Source organism: Prosopis cineraria, unplaced genomic scaffold, assembly GCF_029017545.1.
Source record: "Prosopis cineraria cultivar Desert tree isolate PC_DT_omini unplaced genomic scaffold, ASM2901754v1 PC10, whole genome shotgun sequence".
In the NCBI taxonomy this organism is placed as follows: domain Eukaryota; kingdom Viridiplantae; phylum Streptophyta; class Magnoliopsida; order Fabales; family Fabaceae; genus Prosopis; species Prosopis cineraria.
In genome coordinates, this window is record NW_026555341.1 from 8550864 (window position 1) to 8578798 (window position 27935).

Below are 27935 nucleotides of genomic sequence, written 5' to 3' on the forward strand. Positions count from 1 at the left end.
GGGGGGGGGGGGGAGCCAATTTAACATATATGCGGCTGCGTAAAGAGAACTTAGAATTTTTATTTTTATTTTTTTAAGAAATGGTTTATATCTATATAATTGTTTGTTGGATGATGAATCATCCTGCATGGGAGAAATAGCCAACACACACACACATGTAATATACAAATGACAATTACTAACTTAAAAATGTGATAATTACTAACTTAAAAATGTGATAATTTATTTGTCTGACATTTTAATTTTTGATAAAATGACATCTTTATCTTTAATAACCAGTATACATTGGATTTAACAAAAAAAAAAACTATTATACATTGAAAAATAACAACTTTAATTGATGTATTGACTAAAACGAAATAAAACATCACTGCTTTTCATCTACAGATCTATTTATTAGTCAGGCATGAATACTAAAAATATAACTATTATATGTTAGGAAATAATACTTTAATTGGCCTATTGACCAAAACAGAATAGAAACTAATTACTTTCTTTTTGCAAATTTATTTACCAATCAAATACAAGTATTACAAATCAATTACTATTATATGTTGAAAAATGACTATTTTGGTTTGAGCACTAAAACAAAATAGAAAATAATTACTTTTTTTTGGTAAAATTATGATTTATAAATAGAATAGAACGTGGTTTCTTTATTTATGAAAATGATAATTTCATATGCATTTTATTGTTAGACAAATTTGTAGAAATGAAGTAATCATTTTTTGTTTCATTTTATTTTTATTTATTTGATCTTATTTATAAGTCAGTTTCAATATGTTTCACCATAATTAAAAAAACCTTAAAATTCATTAATTATATCTAAATATCTAATAAATTATCAATGTTGCTCATATTAAATACATATATTTTCCTTCACCAATGTTTAGGTAATATTTTGATTAATAAATTTTAATTTGAATTTGAATTATAGTTTTAAAATCTTTCATTTCAAATCTCGTAATTAAAATTCATGTATTTAAAATTCCTTATTTAGGTAGTTTAAAAAATTTCAAATGAGAATAATAGATGAGTTAAGATTTGAAATGAAAATAGAAAGTTAAGAATGACGAGTTTATCTTTATTTTTTAATCAACGAAAGACAATAATGAGATATGGCAAAAAATTCGAGAGTTATAAAGGTATTAATAGTAAAAGTGTGAAAAAAAATAAGATAATTTGAAATGATTAAAATTTCAAATAAGTATAATGTAAAGAAAATTTGAAATTACACAATAATTGTTATAAGAATAATTGTGTATTTGATTTGTCATATCTTAAAAATTAAATCCCATATTAATTAAGCCAATAAAGGGTAATTAAGTAAAGTAATTAGTGAAATAGTTTAAAGATGGTTAGAGACAACTAATGAATCTATTAAGTTTTGTTTACATCCCTTGTATTGGGCCTGGAATTGTATTGGGCTACCTAGGCCCAATTGGAAGATTAAATATGGGCATCATTCTTTGTATCATTCGCTACATTGAATGACATATTTTCATACATTTAAATTGGAGAAAGCATGACAAAAATGGAAAGAGAAGAGGGAGCTCACAACTTACTTTGCTTGAGTTTAATTGTACATCTACTTGGGAGTATTTTAGAACCTCCAATCACCTTAAGTTCCCTAAGCTTCTCCCTTCTTTCTTCTTCCTCTTTGGCTAGATTTCTTCTTCCTTTTTAGCTAGATTTCTAGCTAGGGTTTGCTATGGGAGAATGACTTTCAAGCCTTTGGGTTCAAACATATTAGTTTAAATGGAGTTAATAGAAGTTAATGTATGTATTGGTTATGAGTAAACCCAAAAGGATAGGATTTTAGGTGATTAAAGCATTGAATTAGGTTGTTAGAAGCGTGATTATGATATTATTAATGACAGTTAGTATTGTTAATTGTAGATTAACTACTTGTGCATTATTTGAGCCTGGATATAGCATAAGGAGTAAGTTTGATAAAAGGGCAACCTTTGACTTTTTAAATGTTTGAAATAATCAAGAAAAATCTATTTTGTGTTCATTTCTTGTTAATTGATTATAAAAATTTGTGAACTTGTTATTGTACAAGAGAAATTATTTTTATACATATTATGGCATATGACATGTTTTAGAAACTCTTAAATTCAAGTATGGCTCTAAAAATAATTGTTGAAGAGAATTCTGAATATTATGTGAGTAAACGTGATTTTGTGATAAAGGCTACGTTGATTAAGTGATGACTGACAATGTGACAAATAAATAGGAATTTTGTATTGTTTCTTGAATATGATGAATTTGAATGAGATTGCATGATACGACCATGATTATGTTGAACGAGGTATGAGGTATGCTAAATGCGATGAGCATGATGACTTAAAAATGGCATGCAAAGGGTGTTAAGCATGAGAATATTGTATGATCATGATTAACAGGAATTCACCTTAAAGGAGGAATGGTTATCAAATTTATGTGGTATGACCATCATTCAAAAAACTAATACTTAGCCACTCATATCCTATTATTTGTTAAGAAACTCTAACTTAACTTATTTTCACCCGTTCTATGAAGAGACTAGGTTAGGGTTAATGATACCTAAGGGATTCATAAATAGGAGAAACTGTAGTCTAAGAATGAATATCGTAACATTTGATTGGGTAGCTCTTCACAATCTGTGAGATTGGGTTAATCCATTCACATAGACATAGCCCCCTATTTGGTTTAATAGCTCATAGTTTCAGTTAAAAATATTATGAGTTTATAAGAAAGGTTATTGATCATACATCTTATTTGAGTAAGTGTTACACAGTTGATAAATTTGTAGCTGTGATAATATGTCCTATGTAACATCCTAAAAATTTTAAGACTCAAATTTATTAAAAAAAATAAATAAAAAATAAAATAAAATATCTATAATTAAATTAAAATTTAGAATAATTTAATAGAGGCTCAGAGTTTGAATTTTACTAAGCAAAAGTTTGGTTTTATTTGATTTTAACTATGGAAAAAATTACCAAAGTTGACCTGGGCTTTTGTGCAATAATAAAAAATGTTGGGCCCTTTCTTGTAATTTTCCCCAAACTTTTTGACCAGCAATTTAAAGGCCAAAACTGATGCAGAAACGCAGAGAAAATGAGAAAGGAAAGAAACGCACAAACGGGAGAGAGAGAGAGAGAGAGGAATAAGAGAAGAGAAAGGGAGGGAGTTAGGCTTGGATCTAGGAGTCTTTGCGACCGTTGCGAGCTCGGCTACACGATAGGTAAACTCCCTACTTCAATCCTCTTCTCTTTCTCTTGATTTTCTTCAATTTTTGGAAGAGAAAATTTTTGGATTTTGATCCCAAAAGCTTTATTCTTGTAAGCTTTTGTTTCTTTGGATCCTAGGGAGCATGTTTTGAGTTTCTATATAGTGATCTAATATTTTGAGTGGATAATTGGATGAAAAGAGGTGTTTTGGGCACAAAATAAACCTTGAGAAATTGGGTTTTTGCTCTTCAATGATTTAAGCTTATTGATTTAGTTATAATTTTGCTATTTGAGCCCAATAAGATTTAAATTAAGGTTTGGTTTTCATTATAAGGGCTAATGGTGAAAGTTGGTGACACTAAGTGAAGGTTTTTAATTGATAAAAAATTATATAAATTGAAAATTAGCCTAGTGATGGCTAATAAATGGTTTTGGTGGTTAAGTGATACTATGTGAATGGTTGGTTTAATATATGGACCATTAGGGTGGATTATGACTCATAGAGCCAAGTTGTGTGGTATGAGTTATAGTCTTCATTAATGCTATTTGTCATGATAAGTGATGTAGATCACTTATATGTTGTAGAAAATTGTTGGTGGAACTTATTGAGAAGTAAGGAACAAGCCGAGCCCTATTTTGTACAAAGGGAACCCTTTTGGTACCAAAGGGTTGAGGTAACAGGGGAATTTATATTTCTTATTACTTTGTTTTAGCTATTTTTGAATAAATATTACTAGTTATCATGCATTACATGTTTTAAAAGATTAAATGTGCTTTATAAGGGGTTATGGGGTACTACTTTGATTATAGTGCAAATATGTTTTCTAATTGTTTAATAACAATGTTTTTATGGAAATGAGATTTATAAATATTATACTACTTTAGAGTGTTGAATGGTCAATACTCAGGAAAGGTAGACAAGAGTAAAAGGCATGATCTCGGTGGGAGTTCACCAATGAGAAGGTGTGGATTTTTGATATTCTATGGCACACTGTCAGTACTCAGTGTTGTCTTACGTATTGTGGGCTCAGTGCACTAAAGTGGTTAATGTATTGAGTGTTCGACACCTCTCAGTGGGGGAGGGAATCCGACATATGAAGTGTGAGGTTGAGTGCCTAGGCCAAGGTAGCCCTCACATGGAGAGTAAGTCGGGCTGGCTCTGGGAGGGAGTTAGCTTTGACTGCTCAGGATTCACGTCGAAGGGGCATAGGCGGTTCGGTGGATTAGATCATGCCTTAGATTATGTTTTGTGCCTTTGGAGGTACAAGTAGGTATAAGGTTTACCTGTGAGTTAAAGAGTGCCAGGGGGCATTCTGTTGGTCATGAAAGGCCATACCGGCCTAGGTCATGCATTTTAAATGGCTAAATTATATACTATGTTGAATTTATTATTCGTTTATTTAATTATAGCTTACTTTGTAATAATCAATGTAAATTTCGCTGTTACTGAGACTGTGGTTGTCTCACCCCTTTCTTTTCAATATTCTAGGTCCAGGCGAAGGATCCAGTGGTGGACGGGGAAAGGAGCAAAGCTAGGGGTTTGCTTGTGATTTGTAAAGAACTACAACCCCTTTCTTTTGAGCAAATATATTGTAATGTATTTAAGATTAGGGTGCCAGTAGGATATGATTATGTGTGTGTGTGTGAATATGTGTGGATTGTGTGCTTGTGTATGAATTTTTGTCTGTTTGCAGACTTGTGGCTAGGAAACTTGGTTATGGTGTGTGGTTTTGATGGATTTACTTAGTAGACCAAGTTTCTATTACAAACAGATCTTTGTTTTGATATATATGTGATTTTATAAGCAAATGCAAAGTGGTTGCATTGCAAATGGTGTGCTATGGGCAAACATACACCTTGGATAGAGAGAGTGGGTGCGTGGGCCCCACAAGGAGCTCTGAGCCAAGTGAAAATGTTTAACATATGTATTTATATAAATACATGGTATTTGGATTGATTTGTGACCACTCTTGTATGATTTGTGCATTTTGGGGGTTTAGGATCCATTTTGGGAAATGGCACCCGGGTGGTCAAATTTTGATGTATGGGGGTTTTCCATCATTTGAATGTTCTATCAAGTGTTTTTAATCTTATTTGACGTGTCCAAAGTGTTTCCACAGGTTTGTGACCATTAGGATGGGATTTGGACAATTTTGAAAATGGTTTTTACCAAAAAGCTGCACTTTTGCATCCGGGTGTCCAAATCTTCATCCGACCGTTGGGTTTCTCTAAAATTTGGGTCACAAGTAAAACCTTTTATAAGCTTCGTGTGGACTTTGGAATCACGTCGATTGGATATCGGACAGAGAAACGACGCACTCCGGAATTTGGTCTGGAGGTGCTGTCATGACAGCATTAAATTGCTGTCATGACAGCTACAGTATTGATTTTATAACCTGCACAAAATTCAATCCGTCCGTTGGATCTTTTTAAAATTTAGTATGCTAATAGTATTCTTTAAAAGTGACATGTGGGCTTTAGAATCACTCCGATTGGAGGTCAGATGATGAAATGGTGCACTCCGGAAGTTGGTCCGGAAGTGCTGTCATGACAGCTTTTTAGCTGTCATGACAGCAAAAATAATCAAATTTTTAACATGTCTAATTTTAAATCCGACCGTTGGATCTTTTTGAAATTTGGTATACTTATAGTACCCTTTGAATGTGACGTGTGAGCTTTAAAATCACTTTGATCGGAGGTCGGATGGCGGAACGACGCCTCCCAGAAGTTGACTCGGGAGGGTTGTCATGACAGCAATTTAAATGCTGTCATGACAGTATCTTTTTATTTCTCTTTCATCTAACTTGCTTCCGTGCGCTATAGTTAGAACCTATAATTTTTTTTAAGGTTTTAAATGTTTACTTTGCAATCGTATATTTGCTTAGTGATTTAAATGGTTTGTTTCCTAAGTTGGTTTTAGGATTAACTCCTTAACCACACTTAGTTTATTTGAATTGCGTGATTTTTGGATAACACTCGGGGCAAGTGTTACATCTTATGAATGTGAATATGATCTTTATAATTGCCCACATTTGAAAAGCCTTAAGTCGTGTCAAGCTTCTTAAAGAAATTAAGGTGTAGTAGTATGATCACCTTAAGTCATTTTATCCTTAAAGAGCAAGCATTTTACAATCAAATCAAGCTAATGACAATGACAAATTGAAGGTCTAGAATTGAATTGAAGAGATTAAAAGAAAATTTAGGTGTTTATATTTGATTTTAGTGTAAAGAAAATATATAGGAATCAACCAAATATCAAGTAGATTCCTAAGATTATAATTCACCACTTCCATCCCTGTTCTTCCTCACCTAGTTTTAGATTCAATTGGTGTGTGAAGGTGTCTTAATAACTATCAAGACTAGATGATAGTGATTAGAGCCTAATAACTACTTAGAATCCAATGCACAAACCACACAAAATTGATACACCAATATATGATTCGATCCTTAAAACTAGTCCTAACTCTTATCTTGATCATGTTTAACACCTGTAACTAATTAAGATTATGATATTAACTCAAGTTTAAAACCTAAACAATAGCTAATACATGTTCAAACAGTAAGAGATTGAAATGAAAATATGTATTTGTTCATCAAAACTTTAAGGCATAAACACAAATACTTAGAGTACACAACTAGTTTAAGAATCAAATACACATATCTCCTCTTTGGAACATAAATTTCAGCCATAATAATTAATTTAAGACCTAGAATCAATCATCAAGAGCATGAATTATAGAATTAAAAAGGAGAAGAGAAGAATCCAAAGCAATTGAAAGCAAGAGAAAAGGTTTATGAGAACTCAGGATGTGGCTTCATCTTCATTAGCAAGCATTGAGAATCTAGCCTCTCGTGACGAATTGTCCTTGAATTCAAGCTTGAATCCTCCTTGAGATGACTTCTATGGTTCTAATAAGTACTTGAGATGAAGGAATGTGGCTAAGAAAGTATTAAAAAATGACAGAAAATTTGGATGAAGTGGTGATGAAAATTTCAAAAAAGTAAGAGAGAATAAGCGTGAATTGTGATGTAGAAAATGAGTGTGTGCACAACCCAAAACCTCTATATTCAGCTTGTCATGTTGTAAAATGAATAGAATGGGATGGGTTTTAAGTGATAAAAGCCATAAAATATCTTAAACTACTTAACAAACTTAGTTAGGATGTTCAAATGTGGCTACCATTGAAGCTAAGTTAACTTGGATGCATGTATAGACTTTATAGGATGCTTATCATTTTCTCAACGTTATTCTCATTTATCACAAAATCCATTTATTCATTAACACACATCTATCTCTACACAACATCAAATTCACCTTTCTAAAGACAAATGCATGTTTATAATTTGAAAACCATCTTAATTTCACATTTTGCATTTCAAGCTAAAAATAACACTATACACATTTAAATTTTCATACACTTATTGAAGTTAATACATTCTTTGACATTGAAAATCAATTCATGCATGCAGCATTTACAATTCATAATTAGCAAACAATTAACAATTAATTAATATATAACTATTCAAAGTAAGGTTTTGCCAATTACCTCAAACCTTTGAGAGGTTAAAGATTTGTCCCTCAATATTCTAGCTTAGTTTTCTTCTCCTTTCAATGCCTGGGTGGCCCAACTTCATACCAGACTCATAATTAAGGCTGAAACATAACAAAATTAGTCATTAAACGTTCCTAGCCATATATCATGTCAATTTAATTAATTATCATCATTAAGCCTAGTTAATCTGAGGATTAAAATTCAAGATGTTACAATTTTCATCTTTCATCTATCCTTCTTCTCTTTCTCTATGGAGAGAACAACCCACCAACATGAGACAGATTATGATGAGTGATGACCAACAATTGAAAAAAGGATTTCGATTTAATAAAGGCAATGTAGAGTTGGTGGTGAAGTGGAGTTGCCGATGAAACTCATGGAACGCTAAGAAGGTTGAAGAAAAGACCTATAAACGACAGATACATAGAGGTCATTGACGAGAATGAACTGCCAGGAACACGAAGAGGTTAAGGTCTCTGCTTTTTGTTTTAGAAGGTCATAGACAAGCAATCAGAGCTGAAAGAGAAGAAGCTTCTGCATTTTTTTTATTTTCACGTAACCCACCCAACTCGCTTGACCTATGAGGTTGGATGGGTCTGGTTCACTCAGGTCAACTAGCACCCAATTTAACCACAAAACTGAACCAGACACATTGCTGGTTCATTGGTTCAGTTTTACAAACCATGCAATAATTGTGCTTAATTTTTTTTATATAAAAGAAACTTTCATTAAGGTTAAAAAGTAAAACGAGATACACATAAAAGGCCCTTTAAAAAGAGCTCTTAGTTCAGGCTAAAAAAGAAAAGAGCTCTCAAAAACCCATAATAAGACATAGACAAAACGCAAACTATAAAGTATAAAAGAAAGAAATAAAGATGCAATTTATATAATTATGCTTATATAATGACGATGAGTTGTACCCTTTATATTGGACAAAAAAAATGTTGTACCATTTATGTTTCATGTATAACATATTAAGTACTACAAATTTGATATTGAAAGCGATTTATATACTATTTTATATTTTTATTATTAGATTCTTATAAATTTTAAATATCACATATTAATCTATATATATAGATATAGTAAAATCTACAGTTGGATGAACAGTATCATGAATTATTCTTTTTCTATTTAATTTTGACTGTATATATTAATAGTTCATGTGGGATCCATAACAAAAATTAAAAAATAGGTGTGAGACTCACAGTAAAAATACTTATAGATAATTAACGGTAGGAGATTTATCATTTGTTATTTGTATTTTGTATATGTATAAGATAATTAATTGTATATAACATACAAATTTAAATAATAAATTACAAGATATAATATTTTATTATTTAAATCAATTAACTTATTCCTATTTTTTATATATGAGTAAATTTTAATCAATTCACACATTTTTTTTAAAAATAGTTAGCCCTAATAATTTATATATATATATATATATAGTAATCCATCACACAGTACTGTTCATGTACAGTTGGATAAATAATATCATGAATTTTTCTTTTTTTTTTGCTAATAATTATGTTTGAAATTGAATAGTTTGAATTAAGATACACTTATGATTAAGATTTTATTTTTTCTTAATTTAATAATATTATAATTTAATAAAGAATAATTAAGGAGAGATATCATGAATACTTTTTGAAAATTATTGTTTTGCAAGTAAAATAATAACAACAAACCATATGAAAATTTTTCTTGTATTTAAAAGGGGGAAAATACATAGTAAAATTTGACAATGGATTATGATAGAGCTATGATAATTTTATAAGATATATCAAATTTGGATTTAATGACTAAACAAATCTTATCACTTGATGAGGGTCACATGCGGCACAATAATAATTATTCAATTTAATTGAATTGTTATAAGATAATTTGTCATAAAATACTAAAAAATAACCAAATCTTAAATTTGTAAAGAGGATAATGAATGTGAGGAGTCTTTCCATCGTGAGAGTTATTTTAAAGTTGTATAAATAAATACATCTTGATAATTTTTAAGTATTAATATTATTCAATGATATAATTGATGTATTTATTGAATGACTTGATTTAGGTCACCTAACAAATTCAAATTTAAGATAAATTACTATAATTCTACAGTAATCCAACTATTTTTTAAAAATTATTTTTTTAAATATTGAAGTCGTTAGCATTAAATGCTGTAGATAACTATAGTCAATTATAGTTTTAAAATTATGTTTTAATCTATCTACTTTTTTATTATAAATGTCAAACTTGTAATAAAACATAAATGGAGAATTTATAATAAAATTTAATTTTTACAAATGATAGAAACTCAACTCTACAATTTCAAATTCAAAACCAATTACCCAACAATTACTTTAAATAATGAATATATAAATCATCATTTAAATAAAAAATATTTAAACTGTCAAGAAAAATATTTGATGTGAGCTTAAAAAAAAAACACTCATTCTATGTGCAAAAAAATGATATGACTCATTTTTGAAATTAATACTGCACAATTAACATATTATTTAGGTTTGTGTAAACTATTCATATATAAAAATAATTAAATCAATAAATTTAATATGGGGCCTTTTCAATGTGATGTACATTAATCTATAAACACTTTCATTCATTGTCTTCTAGAATGATGCTATATATTATATGAAATACTCCAAATCCTTAATAATATCATTTTGCATAACCCTTCATTCTATTTAATCCAAAACATAGGAAAATTTAGCACCTTGAATTAAAAAATCCAGTCTAGCATAGTAAATTTTGTAGAGATAATTAAAAATTTAAAACATATAAACTTAAACTTCATCATAACCATAAGTACGAATGTGTGTGTGAACAAAACCAAGAAACCAAAAAAAAAAAAAACGTAATCATCCAAAGGAAAAAAAAAAAACAGAAAAAGTAGGTAATAAAGGCAAAAGAGTTTTTATGTGCAATAAATTTGGAATGAGTTATCGTTTGAATAAAAAATATTAAATCATCAAAGAAAATAAATTTGAAGCAAGCTCAGTTAATAGGATAATAAATATTAGTTCCCTGTAAAATAAATTAATATATTTCATTTTTTACATTAATACTGCACAACTAATATAGTATTAAAATACATAATATGTAAATTATTTATATGTAAAAATAACTAAATCATTGAATTCAACTAATTTTAGATGTATAATATAATTTATCAGCGTAAGCATAATAAAAGATGCACGGAAAAAAAATCTAGTTAGGTGTAAAATCATGGTGTATTTATCAGAAGTAAAATAAAGTTCTAATTTTGTATGGGGAGAAAAAAGATCATTGAATCAATTTGAAGTTTTGTTTCTTTTCTTTGGCCTGAATTTGAAGTTTTGTTGCTAGAACAAAGCTTCGAGCAAGAGACGAGACTGTTGTGAGCTATCAGACTGCGTTCCGCGCTTCGGGGACACGGAGATGAAAAACGTGCTGAGTTCAGATTAGCCGAAGGCGACCGCTTTCATTAGAAGTGTTCGATTCTTGATGTTTGATTTCACAGGTAATTCTGATCACTTCAATGGCGGGCATGGGCTCAGGGACATCGCCACCATCGGTGAGGTCGTGGAGGACCGCTTTCTTGACTCTCAGAGACGAAATCCTTACCCCCCCTCCTCGTACTTCGCTCGCCCAAATGCTAAATAATCTCATTTTCTCCCATTCACACGCTTTGTTGTCTGCCGTCCCTGAACTTCCTTCTCACGAGGTATCCCTTCGAAAGCTGATTGCATGCCATCAAGTCATCTTTTCATTTAGTTCTCCACTTGCTCTAACTCCTGGTTCAAATTCATTCTTTTGTAAGGTTTTGTCCGACATTTTGTTTATGCTGGAGTTGGTTGCAACTACTTCTGCCAGTGAAGAAGAACTGACTCAAGTCTTTACGCAAACATCACGCTTGGTACAAGTTAATTGTTCATGCATATGCGGGACAGATGTTACTAAAGGGGGCTCCGTATTGATTTTCTTCTCTTCTATTCTTGTTGTCACAGATCCATGATATATCTCGTCGCATGGATTTGGAAATGAACGCTCTCTCGTTGACCCGTCTCCTTAATTGTTTCGGGAAGATGCTGGATCTTTTTATCGGGAAGGCTATCATTGGGGACGAGCTAAGTAGAATTGGAAGTAATACTTCAATGAGACATGCGATCGAATGTGTACAGGCTATCAGGTCCTTTCATCCACATGACAAATCTGACACTTTAGGATTCTCTCAATTAGAGTGATAGTCGACAGTTGGAAAATATATCTTTAGTCTTTTTAATGGTTTGTATGTCCAAATTCACCATCGTTTCCTCCTTGTCCATCAACCCAAACATACTCTAACTGCAATCTTGCCTGGAAAGTCCCTGCCGGTGATTTATTTATGTATTTATTATTTATCATTAGGACAGTTGTAGTTTGGAAAACGCGAAGGCTAGGTTACTATGATTTATTTTGAAAGCACACTCTTTCTCCTTTTGAATTTTTTAGATATACTGCTTATCTGAGATTACGTATTTGATTGTTACCGAACAATACTACGTAATCTTGGTTGTTTATTCTCTTTAATATAAGAAACTTCAATTCTATACTGCATTGTTGAATTCTTGCAAACGTACTTACAAGGGCATATTGCACTTATTGACCTTCTCTTGTGCTTTTTAGTTTTAGAAAAGTTTATGCCTGATATATGAATGGGCCAATCTTCTGTTGTTGATAAAAGCAGTGCCCTCTAATATGGGAAGGGGTTCTATGTTGTTTGTCCTTCATTTCCATTGCATCCCTGTTAATACCTTTCTATTTCCACTGTACAAAATTTGTCCCTCTTCAGATGTATTACCACTTCATCTCAACAAAGATGGTTGCAGTCTGAAGACATGCTGCTAGTTAAGTTCCTACTTAACATTATTGTGAGAACTCATGCTGTGCCATGTTGGATGCCTCGTTCAACTTGTGAAGAAAGATCAGCTACTGAGACATCGATGAGGTTATCTAGAGACAGCAGTTCATGGGAATTACAAGGTGTAGCTTTTTCTATGCTTGGTGGAGCAATGTCAAAAGATGGGTCGTCCTTTCCAGTTGATATCTGGAGATCAATAATTGAGGTATACAAGAATTCTGTGTCGGTTTTAATTGGAGCTGTCTGTTTGGTCCTGTGTTTTAATACAAACAAGATACAACAACTGGCCTTTTCCAAAATAGGTGCTTCGAAAAATAATGGATGGCTTGGTATCACAAACCCCAATTGTGGAAGACATTGTTATGTCCAGGTAACCTGCCTAATATATTATCCAAACATAGGGAAATTAAGAAACTCTTGAGAGATTGCAATGCTCCGGTCATGTTCTTTCTTATTCCCACTGATGCATCTCTTTTGCAGGTTTTATGAATCCTTTCTGCATTGTTTGCATTTAGTTATTTCTCATGCCAAATGTTCTGTATCAGATCATGTAAGCTTCTATGCCCTTCTTTATTAATAATTTGAACGAGTCTATCTGTAGCCATTTTGACATTTCAGTGGTTTTATTTTTTTAAAATGAATATCATTTTTTTAGGTGTCAGTTTTTGTATCTGTCCTACGGATGTTCCTTACTTATGGCCTTAATAGCAAAATACCACATACTTGTCTCCTCATCGGTAGTGAGGAGAAGTGTCCTAGTATGATGATTCCTAAGGCAAGTTTGGGTCAAGGGAACAAGTCCAATCGTGGTGCATATAGGCCTCCACACTTACGCAAGAAGGAGTGTACAAATTTGAAGCATAATAGGGCTTGGCATTCTCATTCTCCAGATAATGCAGAAGAGAATGAATGTTCTACTTCCTGTGTTGCATCTTCAGATTCTGATTTCAGTGATGGTGATGGACCAGCTAAGGATAGTGATAGTGTGCAGAAGTCTAGGGTCAGAGTAGCTTCCATAATTTGTATACAGGTAAATTTCTTAAATCTTTCATATACTTCCTTCCAAAAGTACTTTTATGAGCACTTAATACTGAAATGTTATTATATTCTGATAGGATCCAAGATAGGTAAAGAAAAATAAGGAAGATAAATCTCTGTTAACATATGAAATCAGAATCTAACTTCATAATATTAATAAAAGAACATAGAACTGATAGAAGAAAATAGAAGGAATAAATCTATTAAGATGATATAGAACAAAAATCTCGTTCTATAATCTCTCAATAGTCATGGTTAAGAGAATCTCCAAAGGACTAAAAGTTTGTTTTATTTATGATATGCTTGCTTTTGTTAACTATATTTATAATATTAAATACAATCTAAAATAATGAATAAGATCTAAATAACTACATAATTAAATAAAATACTGAATAAAATCTCCTATAATCTATATTACTAAATAAAATCTAAATAACTAGATATCTGGATAAATATCTAAATAAAATCTAGGTAACTAAATACCTAAATAAAATATAAATAATATTAGAAAATATCTAAAATAAATTAAAAATAATATTTATTCCTAATATATTTCTAGCCTCTCAAATTATCCATTATCTTTTCATAATTGGTACTCTATCATATTCTCCCAACATTCAAATATATGAGTACGTAAAAAGCCTCAAATAGTCAAATGCTAGGATGGAGAATACCTGAAGCAATAGTGTTGAGCAATTCAAACTAACTTATGACCTGCTATTTTACCATCACATTTTTTTTACTGTTTTATCTCCTCTTACCCACTGTCACATTGTATATTTTTTTACAATGTAAGTTAATTCTGTAAAACTTATGTTTACTGTGAAAACAAAGTTTCCATGTGAGATTAGATTCCAAAAATGATAAAAATGCGGACGGATGAATGAATTATGTGGAGGACGAAATCAGCAGAAGCCATTTTTGTTTATAATATGGTGTTCAACACACTTGCAAATAAACTCATGGAGCCCTAATGCATCGTCTATTGCAAAATTGAAGTGTTATATACATTATATAATCTAGAATAAGCACAGAAACATCCATAAAATTGAACGCAGCATCATGTAGAAAGTTCAAGAGCCTACTTCTGGGAAGAATAGCTTTGTCAATTTTTTAGAAAAGTAAGTTTTAAAATGTAATGAAAGAGAAGAAATTAGGTCAACATCATTTTGTTTGGAAGAAGGTGATAACATTATATTAACTGAAACTAATTTACACTAAAAGGGGCAATGCCCTCTATACAAAAAAATTACATCATGCATAGAATCAAAATAAACACAGTTTGCAAGAAGCAAAGGACCCAACTTAACACCTTTGTATACCTATTCGTACGTATGAAAAAGCTATTTCCATTTAGCAATTAAATCATCTTATCCTATGAAAAATTTGAGTACAATTTAGGAGTTTGTGTCGGAAAAAAAAGGAATTCTTGGCCTGCCAAATAGCATAAAGTCATAAACCATGGTACAAAATACAGCCACTTGAAGTTTATGCACCAGCCTTGTTTTCCCTTCTAGCTTGCATAAAAAAGTGTTGCCACAAATAATTTATGTGAGCTGATATCAAAATCAACATAGGCCATCAATATTTTTACAATCTATGTGGAAATAAGGCATTCAAAAAATATTTGGCCGAAAAAAGGCATTCAAAAAAATAAGTAATCAAGTGTCTTAGAATGAGCACAATAGGAATTGCAAAGATCATCTTGTAAGAGCTCAAAGCATTTTAGTCGGTCCTTAGTAGCTAATCTGTGATTAAAAATCAACCAAGTAATTATTGAATGTTTTGGTAGTGTTTACTCAATAAACAAATTTGAAAATTTCTTGTAAATCTTGCTGCTAATGTTGTTAGTAAAAGATTGGTTACTTTCCCATAAAGTCATTAAGGTGGCACTGATTTAAAAAAAAAAAATCATTTTGTTATTTAGATGCTATGTTTGCTATTATTGATTACTGATGAGAAATTTCTTTTGGTGGTTAAATATTCAAATGGTGGGAAGGATCTTTGTCAAGCTGAATTTAAATCCTTCTCCACACAATGGTCCATACTTTTTCCTACCACTGATGTACTACAACCAAGGTACGGAATTCATCTTCTTGTCCTAGTCCAAAGTTTTTTTGTGCTAACCTTTCTATTTGACTGTTGATTTTGCTTTCTGTTCTAATTATGCATTCTTTGATCTGCATATCTGTAGGAAGTCTGATGCAACTCTAATGACATGCCTGCTGTTTGATCCATATTTCAAGGTATTGAATCTTTTCTATTTTTTTGTGTTTAATGACTTTTTCTCTCAATAAATGATGTCCTTTCCCATGCACATATATATATATATATATATTTCTGTTATGGGTTTTAGTGCATGCATTTAAATTAATAATTTCTTTGCTGGATTTGAACGTGTTTAATGATCTTATTCAAGTTTGATACAGTGGTTCTCAGCTAAAAGGTGGTACTTTATGATGTCTAGGTGCGGATGGCATCTGCGTCGACTCTTGCAGCCATGTTGGATGGTCTTTCATCCACTTTCCTTCAAGTAGCAGAATATAAAGAATCCAGTAAATTTGGATCTTATACAGCGCTTTCGAATTCCCTTGGGCAGATTTTACTGCAACTCCACAGAGGTATCTGATGACAATTTCTTGTTAAATCAATTAGTTTCCCAAAAAACTCTCTCATGATGGTTTTGTCATTTCCTTTAGTTATTCTTGATGTGTTTCGACTCATTTGTTGCTCAATTTTCCAGCCAATTTTGTTCTTTTTTTGTTATGTAGGTATTCTATATTTGTTACAACACGAAGCTAATGGTAGGTTGCTAGCATTGCTGTTTAAGATTCTCAGGCTGGTGATATCATCAACACCGTACGTATTTTTTCCAACATTACTTTTATTCAGTTGCTTTTAATTGCAACTGCAGTGTTGGATTTACTTATTTATTATTTGATTATCTCATAAGTTAATGTTGAGGCATTAGGGATTTGGAGAAGTGAAGGTTAGTGCTTAAACTTATAAGTTAATGTTTCTTTCTTGGGCTTTTTTTTCCCCCTTTTTCTTTTTCTTTTTTTGAGTTATGATGGTGGGATTAGATTGTTTCTCTCGTTATAGTATTCTGTGGATTTTGGTTAGCTGGCTTTGCTTGCTGCTGATGCAGTTTTTTACAGTGTTTAACCTCTTTTTCCCTGTGGAAATGTAATTGGGTTTTTGTTTGATTAGATATTCGAGAATGCCACCATATTTGCTGCCTAATGTTGTTACATCTCTGAGGAGAAGGATTGAAGAGGGTTTTCGGTTCCAAAGTGACCCGACTGGTCTAATGGTTAGTCTTAGTTGTTTGCATATTTCCATCATTTCTTATTCCCTGTGGTGCAGCATTGTATGTGACTCTGTTATGTTGGTCTGTTCTGCCAGGGCTCTGCTCTTGGTTGCTTGTCATTGGCTCTGTCTACCTCACCTTCCTCAGCTCATGTCAGGAAGATGCTTTTTGAGGAGGTTTCTTCAGGTGATCCTTTATATATAGAAAATAAATGAGTTTACAAATATGATAAATTTCACATAACATAAAATTGACGAGATGTGGTAAAGCCCTTGGGAAGGATTTCATCCAGAGGTCAAGCAAAATGGTCATTGGTTACATGGTTGAAAATGAATGGTGTTTTGTGCTCCAAATAACAAAAGAAAATAAGAGAAACAACTCTATTATGATGATATAGAACAAGAATCTCATTCTATATTTCTCTCAATAACTACACTTAGGAGAATCTCCAAAAGGGTTAAAGACTATTTTATTGATGATATGCTAGTTTTTGAGTTGCTAGGCATATTTATGAAGTCAAATATAAATAAAATCTAGATAACTAGATAATTAAAAATTAAATAAAATCTAAATATAAATAAAACTAAATAAAATCTAAATAAGGTTTAAAGAACTAAATATATAAATAAAATTTCCTAAAACCTATCCTAAATAATGTTCAAATTCAAATCAGATAATGACAAAATAAAATCAGATTTAATTTATCTTCTCTTGGTTCCTTCTCGAATAAGTCTTTAAGGGAATCTTATTTAGAATTTTATCAAACGGTCCCTAGTTGACTTTTCTAGACTTAAACTTGCCAAGTACATAAAATTAGGAGGATTTTCTTTGGGTTACAGTAGCATTCAGAAATTGAACTTGAAAGATGAATGAAATTTGAGGGGGTCCTTGGGGAAGGAGTGAAAATTATAAGTTAGCAGAAAAAATTATGGCCCTCCACTTTTCAAATATTTATGTTGCATTCACCAGAAATTTTTGATACGAATTGGAACTACATATCTTACTTAAAGCTGGCTTAGATTTTGTCTGCAGAACCTGGTTTTCAGGCCTAACAAATAAACCAGGAGATCCTTTGTTTTGTTATTTATCAGATGGAGTGTGACAAATTTAGAAAGTACCTTCTTGCTGTGCTTATAACTTTTTAATTTTTGGTCTGCAATGTTTATTGCTTTTAAGGTTCTTATTTTAGATGGAACTGCTACACTAGGGATTAGGCATTGGTTTATGATAGACAGTTGAAATTGCCTAGCAAAGGTAATACCTCTGTATTCAATAATGGGAACTTCTAATGGTTGTTGGGATATTATTATTATTTTTTTTTGTTGAATGTTGGGGATATTATTTAAAATTTTGAACTGAATATGTTGAAATAGGTGTACGATAGATTTTGTATATCTCAGTTTTTGTGCTATGGAAAATGAATCCTTTTCTTTCAACTATACCAAACATGGTATACGTAATGAAAAATATGGTACTTTGATTGCTATAATCTTAGCCTATCGTCGAAGCTGCGTTTCTGCTGTTTTTTTAAGTTCAGTATATAACCACCACCATGTTTTGGTCACTTAACATTCGAGCTGATAAGACTAGTGGTGTCTGACCTAGTTGTATGTATCATGTGTTAAGTCACAACAGATTACTGGCTGGGTTTAATGTTGCTGTGTTGGCAGGGTTTTTTTTTTTTTTGGTGCCCTGTGCATTACTTTGTAACTGTTGCCTTTTCCTTCAGTTTCCAGTGAGGCTGAAAACAAGTCAGGTGTTCTTTTTATGTTATTTGAATATTCAGTGCAATGGAGCTCTCCAACCATTTGCCTTGAGGCACTCCAGGTAATCTTGGTGAAGAACTTCATTATTTCTAGTTAATTTTCTGAGTTGTTAGTGATCACAAATGGAGACAGCGACTGGTTTTCAAAAATTACTTTTGAACTTACATTTGAAAATTTATCATTCTAAGAATTGGTCAATTTACTAGTATTGTCTTTTGCAGGCACTTAGAGCTGCATGCCACAATTACCCCAACATAGTTTTTGAATGCTGGAAAGACATTTCTTCTACTGTGTATGCCATCCTTGGTGGAGCTTTCCCTGAGGTACCCTCAAGGAGCTCAAGTAACTATGTTGGTTGCTCTACAGTATTTATTGGGGAAAAAGTTATTACAGTTTCTATTAAGGTAACAATTTTCCCTTTTCCCTATTTTTATTTTTATTTTATTCATGCTGAATAATCTTTTTTCACATTGTGGAATAAGCCTTTTAGTCATGTTTTTTGTGCCACTATCGTATATAATCCATTTTAGTTCTGACAAAGCCTAAAGGGTTAAACAAGGACATTCATTGTTTTTTTGGCATTCTTCTCTTCTATATTTGTCCATTTTTCTCTATTTATAACAATTTAGATTATTTATCTTATTCATATATTTGCTCTGATCTTTTTATCATTATTCTATGAGCAAAAAAAGAGATTGAACTTGTCTTATTCCAGAGAAACTGATTACATATATGGAGGATTGATAGCAACATTCCTGCTACTCAGATCCAGATGTTAGGCAAAAAATAAGGAAAAGTAAACAAGTCTCAAATCTGTACATAATTCTGTAATGTAAGTAAATAATAACATAGGATATTAATAGGAAGATAAGGAGAATTTGCTCCTGCCTATGCTAGAGTAAGCAAAATCTTCATAGATTTGAATTCAGTTACAGAAGCAAATTGTCTCTTTGTAGTCAAGTCCATGTGTTAGTGTGATCCCCCGAGCCACCAATCTGGCCTTGTATCTGCTTACACTCACCATCTAGATTGTACTTCATAGTAATACAGCCAACCGTAGACTTCCCTTGTCGTAGCTTGGTTATTTCCTAGTTCTGATTCTTTTCAAGTGCTTTCTACTCTTCTTGAATAGTTACTCTCCATCAAGGATCCTTAATAGCTTCCTAGTAACTCAGGCAATTTTTCAGATGATAATCAGTTACTAAAGCCCTTAAGTTAGGTGATAACATCTCATAAGAAACACACAGATTGAATTTGTATGTCTTATTCCAGAAAAACTGATTACATATATAGAGGATTGATAGCAATATTCCTGCTATTCAGATCACATGTATAAGGTGAAAAATAAGGGAAAATTTAATGAGTATCACATCTTTACATGATTCCTAAAAGTCAGAAAATATTAACACAAGATTATAGGAAGATAAGGAGGCTAGCAATCCACTTAGAGGACCTGACAAATAAATGCGTTTCTCTTTCTAGGTTAAGATCTGATAAATCTTATGTAACTTTTCAGGTTTTGGATGAGTGTCTTCGTGCAGTATCTGGTTTTCAAGGAACAGAAGATCTTTCAGATGAGAAGCTAGACGATATTCCTTTTGCATCTGATTGTATCAGGATGAAGAAAGTCTCATCGGCTCCATCTTATGAGCCAGATAGCAGAGATGAAGGTATAGTCTTTTTTAAAGCATGTGAATCTGGCATCCAGCTATGGCATGAGGCGATTGAGAAGTACATACCACTTACATTAGGTCATTCTTCTGCAATGGTGAGAATTATAATTTTCTTTTTCAGTAATAAGAAATTTCGCATTATGTTTCATTCTGAAAAATCAACATTGCTTTGCTAACTTTAATCCTATTATTTGTTATGTGCAAACTTGTTTTCTACCTCTTCAAGGTTGTTTGTGCTCCTGTGACATTTGTTGACATAAAAAATTATGAGTCGCACACTTAATGATCCTTCTTATAGCGTTGGCAAAAAGGGGGAGAGGTTAATGTAGATGGAGTATCTTGGCCATTATGAAGTATAGATATGGAGTACAACGCGGGCATGATGTGATACTAATTCAGGGATATGGAAAATTCATTGAAATAACATTAATTTATCAATATTATCAGTGTGTCCTCTGGAAAACTACTGTATGCTATCAAGTTTTTGCTCAAAGAAAGTATGTTCATATCAGATTGGGTGGGAACCAACTTGGTGATTATTGCTACTCTTGGTAGCCCTTGGAAATTTATAAAGTAACCTCTTTAAGGTTTGTTGAGGGGTGTCTACAGAGATTTTAGGATTATAAATCATACTCACTCCATCCCAAATTATAAGACATTTTTAGACACAATCTCACATACCAATAAACCTCATTAAATACACTTAACAACCTTATCTTTCCAAAACAAAAATATAAAATTCCAAAAATACCCATCATTTAATTTATTAAAAAGAGAAGTGATGAAAATTAATTATAGAAAGAGAAAAGATAATATTGGAATTGGTGCATTTAATGAAACCTTAATTTACTCAAAGTGTTATAGTTTGGAACGGAGAAACTCCTTCAAAAGTGCCTTATAATTTGGGACGAAGGGAGTAGGAAATATTCCTTTCTTCTTGAACTTTTTGAATCTCTACCAACTTTCCTCTCCATCCAATGCTTTGTTTCAAAATTGTTGACCAATGAAGGAGAATAAATATTCTTGGGATTTTCATTTTATGAGGCATACAATTGCTAATAAATTTGAAATTCTTTCATTTTCCTATTGTCTTTAGTTTTTGAAGGGGACTTATATAAGTTAATGTCTAGTGAGATGGGACAGTTATGTGGCTATTATTTGTTTTTTCTTAATTATTAATTTGATTTTGCAAGCATGTTTCATCCTCCTTATCTCCTTTGTGGTCTGACTTGTGTTTTCCTCTTTATGGAAGGTGAGAGCCGCATCAGTCACTTGCTTTGCGGGTATGACTTCTGCAGTATTCATATCTTCCACTAAGGATAAACAGGATTTCATTATGTCATCTTTAGTAAGTTTTGATGGAAAATGCTCAGTTGTTGCTTCAGTTTCCTGGATTGAGCGAATAAAACTGTCAGCTGGTTTTTTTAATTCAAATGCCTAAAATTATGGAAAACATTTTTTGTAGATTAATGCCGCATTACACGATGATGCACCATCAGTTAGGTCTGCTGCTTGTCGAGCCATTGGTATCATCTCATGTTTTCCCCAAGTTTGTCAGAGGTGATACTAAAATTTGAAGAATAAATACGATGACTATCTTATTTGTTTTATCTACGACTTGCCAGAATAAATGTGAAAAGTTTAATAATGTTTTGCAGTGCAGAGATACTTGACAAGTTTATTAATGCTGTTGAGACAAACACTCGTGATCCCTTAGTCTCAGTAAGGCCTACTTGACTATTGAAAATTTTACATAGTGGTACGCATATTTGTTACTTGAACAGCCACTCAGGCAGTTTGTAACTTCAGGTAAGGATAACGGCTTCATGGGCTTTGGCAAATATCTGTGATTCTATCCGTCACTGTGTCAGCTATCTTCCTTTTGGATGTACAGGTGGGGTTGAATATTGCTGGTTTGATATTGTCAAAAATTGTGTATTTGAAATTTGAATTGTCAGCAATTTTTTATTTGATGATGCTTTCTTTCTTTCTGTTGACCAGGTACACATGCTAACCCTGAGTTGATCATATCATTGAGCGAGTGTGCTTTGCATTTGACAAAGGATGGAGACAAGGTAAATAATTATGTCTGTTAGATCTATGTTCCATTTTTACCTTTTTTCTATCATTTCTCACGGAAGAATTGTACTGTTTATCTATTATCCACATTGGACGTTTACAACTGGATGGTTGTTTTCTCCTGATCAAGTACACGCTAATTCAGAAGTTGAAAGCAAACCTATCTTGATAATGCTGCATAATTTTTTCATTATATACAACTAAAAATTGGGTTGTTTTATTCCGTTATCTGGTTTTCCTTGTACCCTTTCCACGAAAGTATTGCTTTTAAATCTCTGTGGTTTAATATTTTATTTATCACTTCCATGTTTTTCCTTTCCTTAGGTAAAGTCTAATGCTGTGAGGGCTCTTGGATATATTTCAAGAATTTTTAAATGTTCAACTTCATCAAGTTTCCAGGACATGTCAGTGGACCATATGGACCGTGGTACTAAGGCCTTTACCTCTGGTGATGAACCAAAGGTTTTTCAAGGGTATAATTCATACTCTTGCCAGTTGTATTCTTCAGAAGATACTCATAGGCTGGAGAAAATGGTTCAGGCAATTATTTCTTGCATTACAACAGGGAATGTTAAGGTATCATATCTTCAATGTCTTAATTTGTCTTCTCTGAAAGTCTAATTTCCCACTGTTAATTCCACTCCTTCTTTGTTAAGGATTGAGTCTTTTTTTAACAGGTCCAGTGGAATGCTTGTCATGCATTAGGCAACCTATTTCTGAATGAAACATTAAGGCTGCGAGATATGGATTGGTATAGTAAATGGGCTGTTATTGCTTCTATCAATAATTGTTTGTTTTTGTTCGTGTTAAAAAATCATGGGCCTGTTAGTGCTAAGCATTTTGAAACTATTTTGTTACTTTTTATAGGTTTTATCATCATCACGAGGGAAATCTTCCTTTGTTTATGCATTTGTGAGATACATCACACACACACTCAAATAAAATAGGCAGATGCATATTTCACTTTCTTTCTTAATTTTTAAATTATAGAGAGAGAGAGAGAGAAAATGTAGAAATGAGATTTATGTGCACATATTATCACAAGTTTTATCCCTTTAAGTGAGGCTAGATTCATGAATCGTATAATGCCATTAGACTTTATTACACCCAACATTCATTACTATATAGATTACTAATCTTATAGTAGTTTGGTAAAACTTACCTTCACTTTCAAACATAGTAAGTGCTTTGTGATAACATGTAACCCTTGGTTTTCAACTATCTAACCTGTATCCTATGCATAACATCTTTATCAATTTCATCATCATGTACTATCAAATCCCAAATACATGAACTTTGACACTTATGGTATGGATTCTCTAATTTTTACCTCATAATCATTTCTAACTTACCTTTTGTTAAATTTGCAGTGCATGTATTTCATCTTGATCCTACGTAGGCAGAAATCTTCTGATTCTAAAATTTGTGTTCATAACTCAAGTTCAAAGTTAACTTCTTCTCTTGACTCCTCAATTAAAACTATACCATCTGTAAAGAGAATACGTGTTAAAATCCTAGTTCTTGAAGAATATGCATGATGGGATCACTAAAGTTATAAAAGCTTCTTGATGGAGAGGACATGTCATTAATTGAAATTTTTACCAATTTGGTGTCTCAATGGAACAAAAAGGACTTTGTGTCTTGGAAGTTTGGGATACACTGCAAACTTGGTCTTGTCCCTGAGGTAGTTTGCCTTTTCCGAAGTAGGTAGAACTTTTTAAAATTTGCTTTCAGACTTAATACTGCTATGTCATGTAAAAAAAAAAAAATCTCTTTTAATTGATCATGTAATTTTCCTACTGTGTGTATTTACTCTGAGCTCTCCTCCTTATGATTCCTCATTTTTTGCTAAATCTTTGATGTAGACTTGTATAATTGTTGATCTATTTTATTCTTGCCTGTTTGCAGGGCTCCATTTGTTTTTGGTATTCTTCTGCAATTATTACGTGATTCATCAAATTTTAAGATCAGGATACAAGCTGCTGCTGCTTTGGCTGTGCCAGTGACAGTGCTTGGTACTAGATATCATCTTGTAATCTGTTTTTGTTTCGTGTTAAATTTCTGTGAAGCTTGCCCTTTTCTGTGTTCATTTTCTTAGACAAGTTGAAGGTTCTATATATGGCTATGGTGTTTTCCTTTTGAAACTAATTATTTATGACATCAAGTTATCTGGAGCAAGTATGGTTTGGATGAGAATGGTTGAGGTGCTGACCAGCCATAGAAATTCATTTTTCAGGGTTATTGATATTTTCTGGTCAACAGCATCATTTTACTTTGTGGCCTGTCTTTATAAATTTCAACCTTTATTTATTTTATTTTTTTTTACAAGGGCGATAACAAGTAAAAAAAATGTTTGATAAATGACATAAGGTTAGAGGAAAAGAGAAGGGACAATATATTTAGAGAGAAGAGTCTGCTGTGGTGGCCTTATAATCAAAGTGATAAAGACCACTATGGATGCTAATATTTCTCTACCCTTTTGGGCACAATCACATTCATTTAATCTTTAACTTAAGTATCTCTGATGACTTGAGAAAGAAATTGAACTTCATCTCGTACTCTTAATAGATGACTGCCTAGGTATTAATATACACCTATGTACATCATAAATGAGAGCTGACTAATCATAGGATTCTGCCCAGTAATCACCCGATTTGATCCTCCCTCAATTATAATTACATTATTCCCTGATTGCTTGCTAATTGGACACTCTCCACATTTCCTGCCAGACAGAATTCAAGTATCTTATGACAGAATTCCACTTTTTCCACTTGACAGAATTACATCACTTGGAAAATGTGACTTGTAATTTAGTTTTTTTAAAAAAAAAAAAAACTTTAGAAGACAATCTTTTTAAGCTTTTTATCATCTTATTTTAAGATAGTTCTATTTTAAAATTTAATGTTTTGATTTGGATAATATTATTTTTGAGTATTTTGTTGAATTTCTACAAATTTCCTTTGGCATCCCTACTCTATTTTTTTTCTCTCTCTCTAGAATATCACTGATGAACCTAATATATCTATTGTAACAATGCTTTATAGTCTTCTGTCATCATTTTTTCAGGTTTTATTGCCTTTCGCTGATTACTTGCAACTTGCTCTAACTTTTTTTTTTTTCCCCACCATTTCAGTAGCATATTCTGATTATGATCCATTCACTCATGTTGTAACAGATTATGGGATATCCTTCCCTGACATTGTGCAAGGTGTAGGGCACGTGATAGAGAATCTAGGTGTGGACTCAAATTCAGCACCAACAAATTTCAAGTATAAGATTGCATTGCAGAAACAGGTGAAACTCCCTATTCATCATTGCCATGTGGAGTGAGTAATTGTTGTCTAGTAAGACAGAAAAGTCTTGGCGTCATGGTTTGTAATGCTAAATTAATATCAACCTTTTTCAACAAGATTTAGAGGCTTATGTTACAATTTTGGTAATTGATGATTTTCAATAACAATTGACATTTTGATATTTATTTTCTTAATTTATTTGGCTGTTATAATTTTGGGAAAGAAAGTGTTACATGATATGGACTTCTTTCCTGGTTGGAGGTACTGTATTTAGTGTTTGAGCATGAATTATATGGTATCGTTATGTTTATTTTCAGGTAGGTCTTGAGTCATTGAATTGTGAATTTGATATTTCAGTCCCCTACTGATGTTATGGCTTAGCTGAATTCATTTATTTTTATCGACAGCTAACCTTGACGATGTTACACGTTCTAAGCTTAGCCTCAAGCACAAAGCACGATCCCTTGAAAGCTTTTCTTGTGAAGGTAAGCTTTTGACATACTTGTCATGAGGAAAAACCAATAATGGAATTTGTATTGTGAATGGAAAGGAAAAACAAGGGAAGGGAAGCTTAACCCTTGTTTTTTTTTTTTTTTTTACTTTCAAATTTTTAATCTTTTTAAGACATAGCTGCTACAACTACATGCCACAAGATATATATTTAAATAGTACTCCCGATTCCATAGACATGGTTCATAAAGCCATGTGTCTTGTGCTACTTTTGTGAACCAAACAAGCTTGATTGCATCATTTATGACGTTCTTCCCTAATTTTGCCTGAATATTTAATCTTTTGCTTGAAATCGCTTCTCCCTTTTCAGCCTTCTTTTCTATTGATCCATGGTTTGCCTAAGTCCCTCCCACATTACTTTAAGCCGTTATGAATGCTCCATGAAAGTGACACGCTGCTTTCGTTAGTAATTGCATTAATTCCCTGATTCGTTACTGCTTTATTAGTTAGGATTTCATGTCATTTTTTTGCCTTTTATTTTTCTTTTTCCAGCTCCTCTAATCTTGTGTACTTGCTCCTAGTTATGTCTTTTATTTCTTTCCTTCGTTTGGGATTTTGATCTGATTCACAACTGTCTTCTCCCTATGTGAATTCAACCATGATTAACAAATCAAATAGAGCATAGAGACCTAAAAACTCTGGCTTTTTTTTCAGCTTTGATAGGATGTTGATTATACAGTTGAATGAATCTCCAAATAATTTTTACAGTTGAATGAAAATTCTTCTATGTTGATTTTTCGTTATTTGATTCATGTAAAGAAAGCATCATTCTTAGAAGATTGGTTCGTGGCTTTGTGCTCGTCTGTAGAAGAGGCATGTCAGCTTGATGCCCAAGATAAGTCCATTGAAGATCGGAAGAAAGTAATGATTTCCAGAGCCATACAATCACTTATGGAAGTGTACAACGAAAAAGAGCACCATGCAATCGCTCAAAGTTTTGAGGAATTGAAAAACAAAGTATGTGCCGAATGATAAATATTCGTCTTTCAGTTTCATGTATACCATTTTAGGATGGAGGTGAGAGACTCTGGTTAACCGCCAATCAATAGAAGCAAGACAAGGATGGTGAAGCGCATAGAAAAGCTCCTTGCAGTGACCGTGAGAGAAGCTGATGACTGGACTGGCGAAGGATGTAATGAAATTAAGGAAGACGGTCATTGGACATTGTGTCCCAAGCTATTCGGCATCTGAGGTATCTTCATGATTAGTGCTTTTTACCTCGGAATGGAATGGAATGTCAATTTAGAAATTCCTTTTTGTTTTTCTTTGTATTAATTCTCATCTTTTTATATCAATTTCTAGATATGTATAGGCTATGTTAAGTTAGACAGGCTATAAGCTGAATTTTGAGTTATGTGCATACATTCAAAGCTCTAGTCCCCAAGCATTTTTTAGGTCACTTAATTTCTTCTCTTTTAGGGGTAATGTTGTAATTTTGTTTTTTAACACTTGAGAGTAGCTCTCCCAATTCCCAAATACATTTTATGCATTTACACATATTATATTGTAAATTATTTGATATCCATTTACCACTGACTAATTTTAATTTGGGTTAGGCTGGGCCTTAACCCATGGTTTGGATTGGGAGAAAAATAAAG

General features: G+C 32.3%; 1 protein-coding gene across 4 annotated transcripts; it reads left to right on the forward strand.

Annotated features, from left to right (window-relative positions):
• The first annotated feature begins 11074 nt into the window (after positions 1–11074).
• LOC129322185 (uncharacterized) lies at positions 11075–27834 on the forward strand. Of its 4 annotated transcripts, none has more exons than XM_054968315.1 (27): positions 11077–11492; positions 11589–11684; positions 11776–11957; positions 12600–12873; positions 12971–13038; positions 13149–13218; positions 13324–13698; positions 15706–15785; positions 15901–15952; positions 16174–16327; positions 16478–16565; positions 16917–17019; positions 17112–17202; positions 18746–18843; positions 19004–19186; positions 20299–20550; positions 21708–21803; positions 21921–22015; positions 22114–22177; positions 22265–22349; positions 22457–22530; positions 22859–23110; positions 23212–23285; positions 24443–24549; positions 25710–25828; positions 26235–26312; positions 27146–27834. In XM_054968315.1, the coding sequence occupies exons 1-27, from the start codon at positions 11307–11309 to the stop codon at positions 27200–27202; spliced, it is 3453 nt and encodes a 1150-aa protein (XP_054824290.1). In that variant the 5' UTR covers positions 11077–11306; the 3' UTR covers positions 27203–27834. The 4 variants fall into 4 exon arrangements, 3 of the variants coding, with proteins under 3 accessions (XP_054824290.1, XP_054824289.1, XP_054824288.1); XM_054968314.1 differs by having other exon boundaries at positions 11079–11492; positions 22934–23110; positions 27097–27834; XM_054968313.1 differs by having other exon boundaries at positions 11080–11492; positions 27097–27834.
• Positions 27835–27935: the final 101 nt, after the last annotated feature.

Excerpts from the sequence above, each read along its gene's own strand:
- LOC129322185 (XM_054968313.1), top strand. The coding sequence starts at position 11,307 with ATGGCGGGCATGGGCTCAGGGACATCGCCACCATCGGTGAGGTCGTGG. Across the intron at positions 17,020-17,111 it reads GTGACCCGACTGGTCTAATG|GGCTCTGCTCTTGGTTGCTT; the intron begins GTTAGTCTTAGT and ends CTGTTCTGCCAG. Across the intron at positions 20,551-21,707 it reads TAGGTCATTCTTCTGCAATG|GTGAGAGCCGCATCAGTCAC; the intron begins GTGAGAATTATA and ends TCTTTATGGAAG.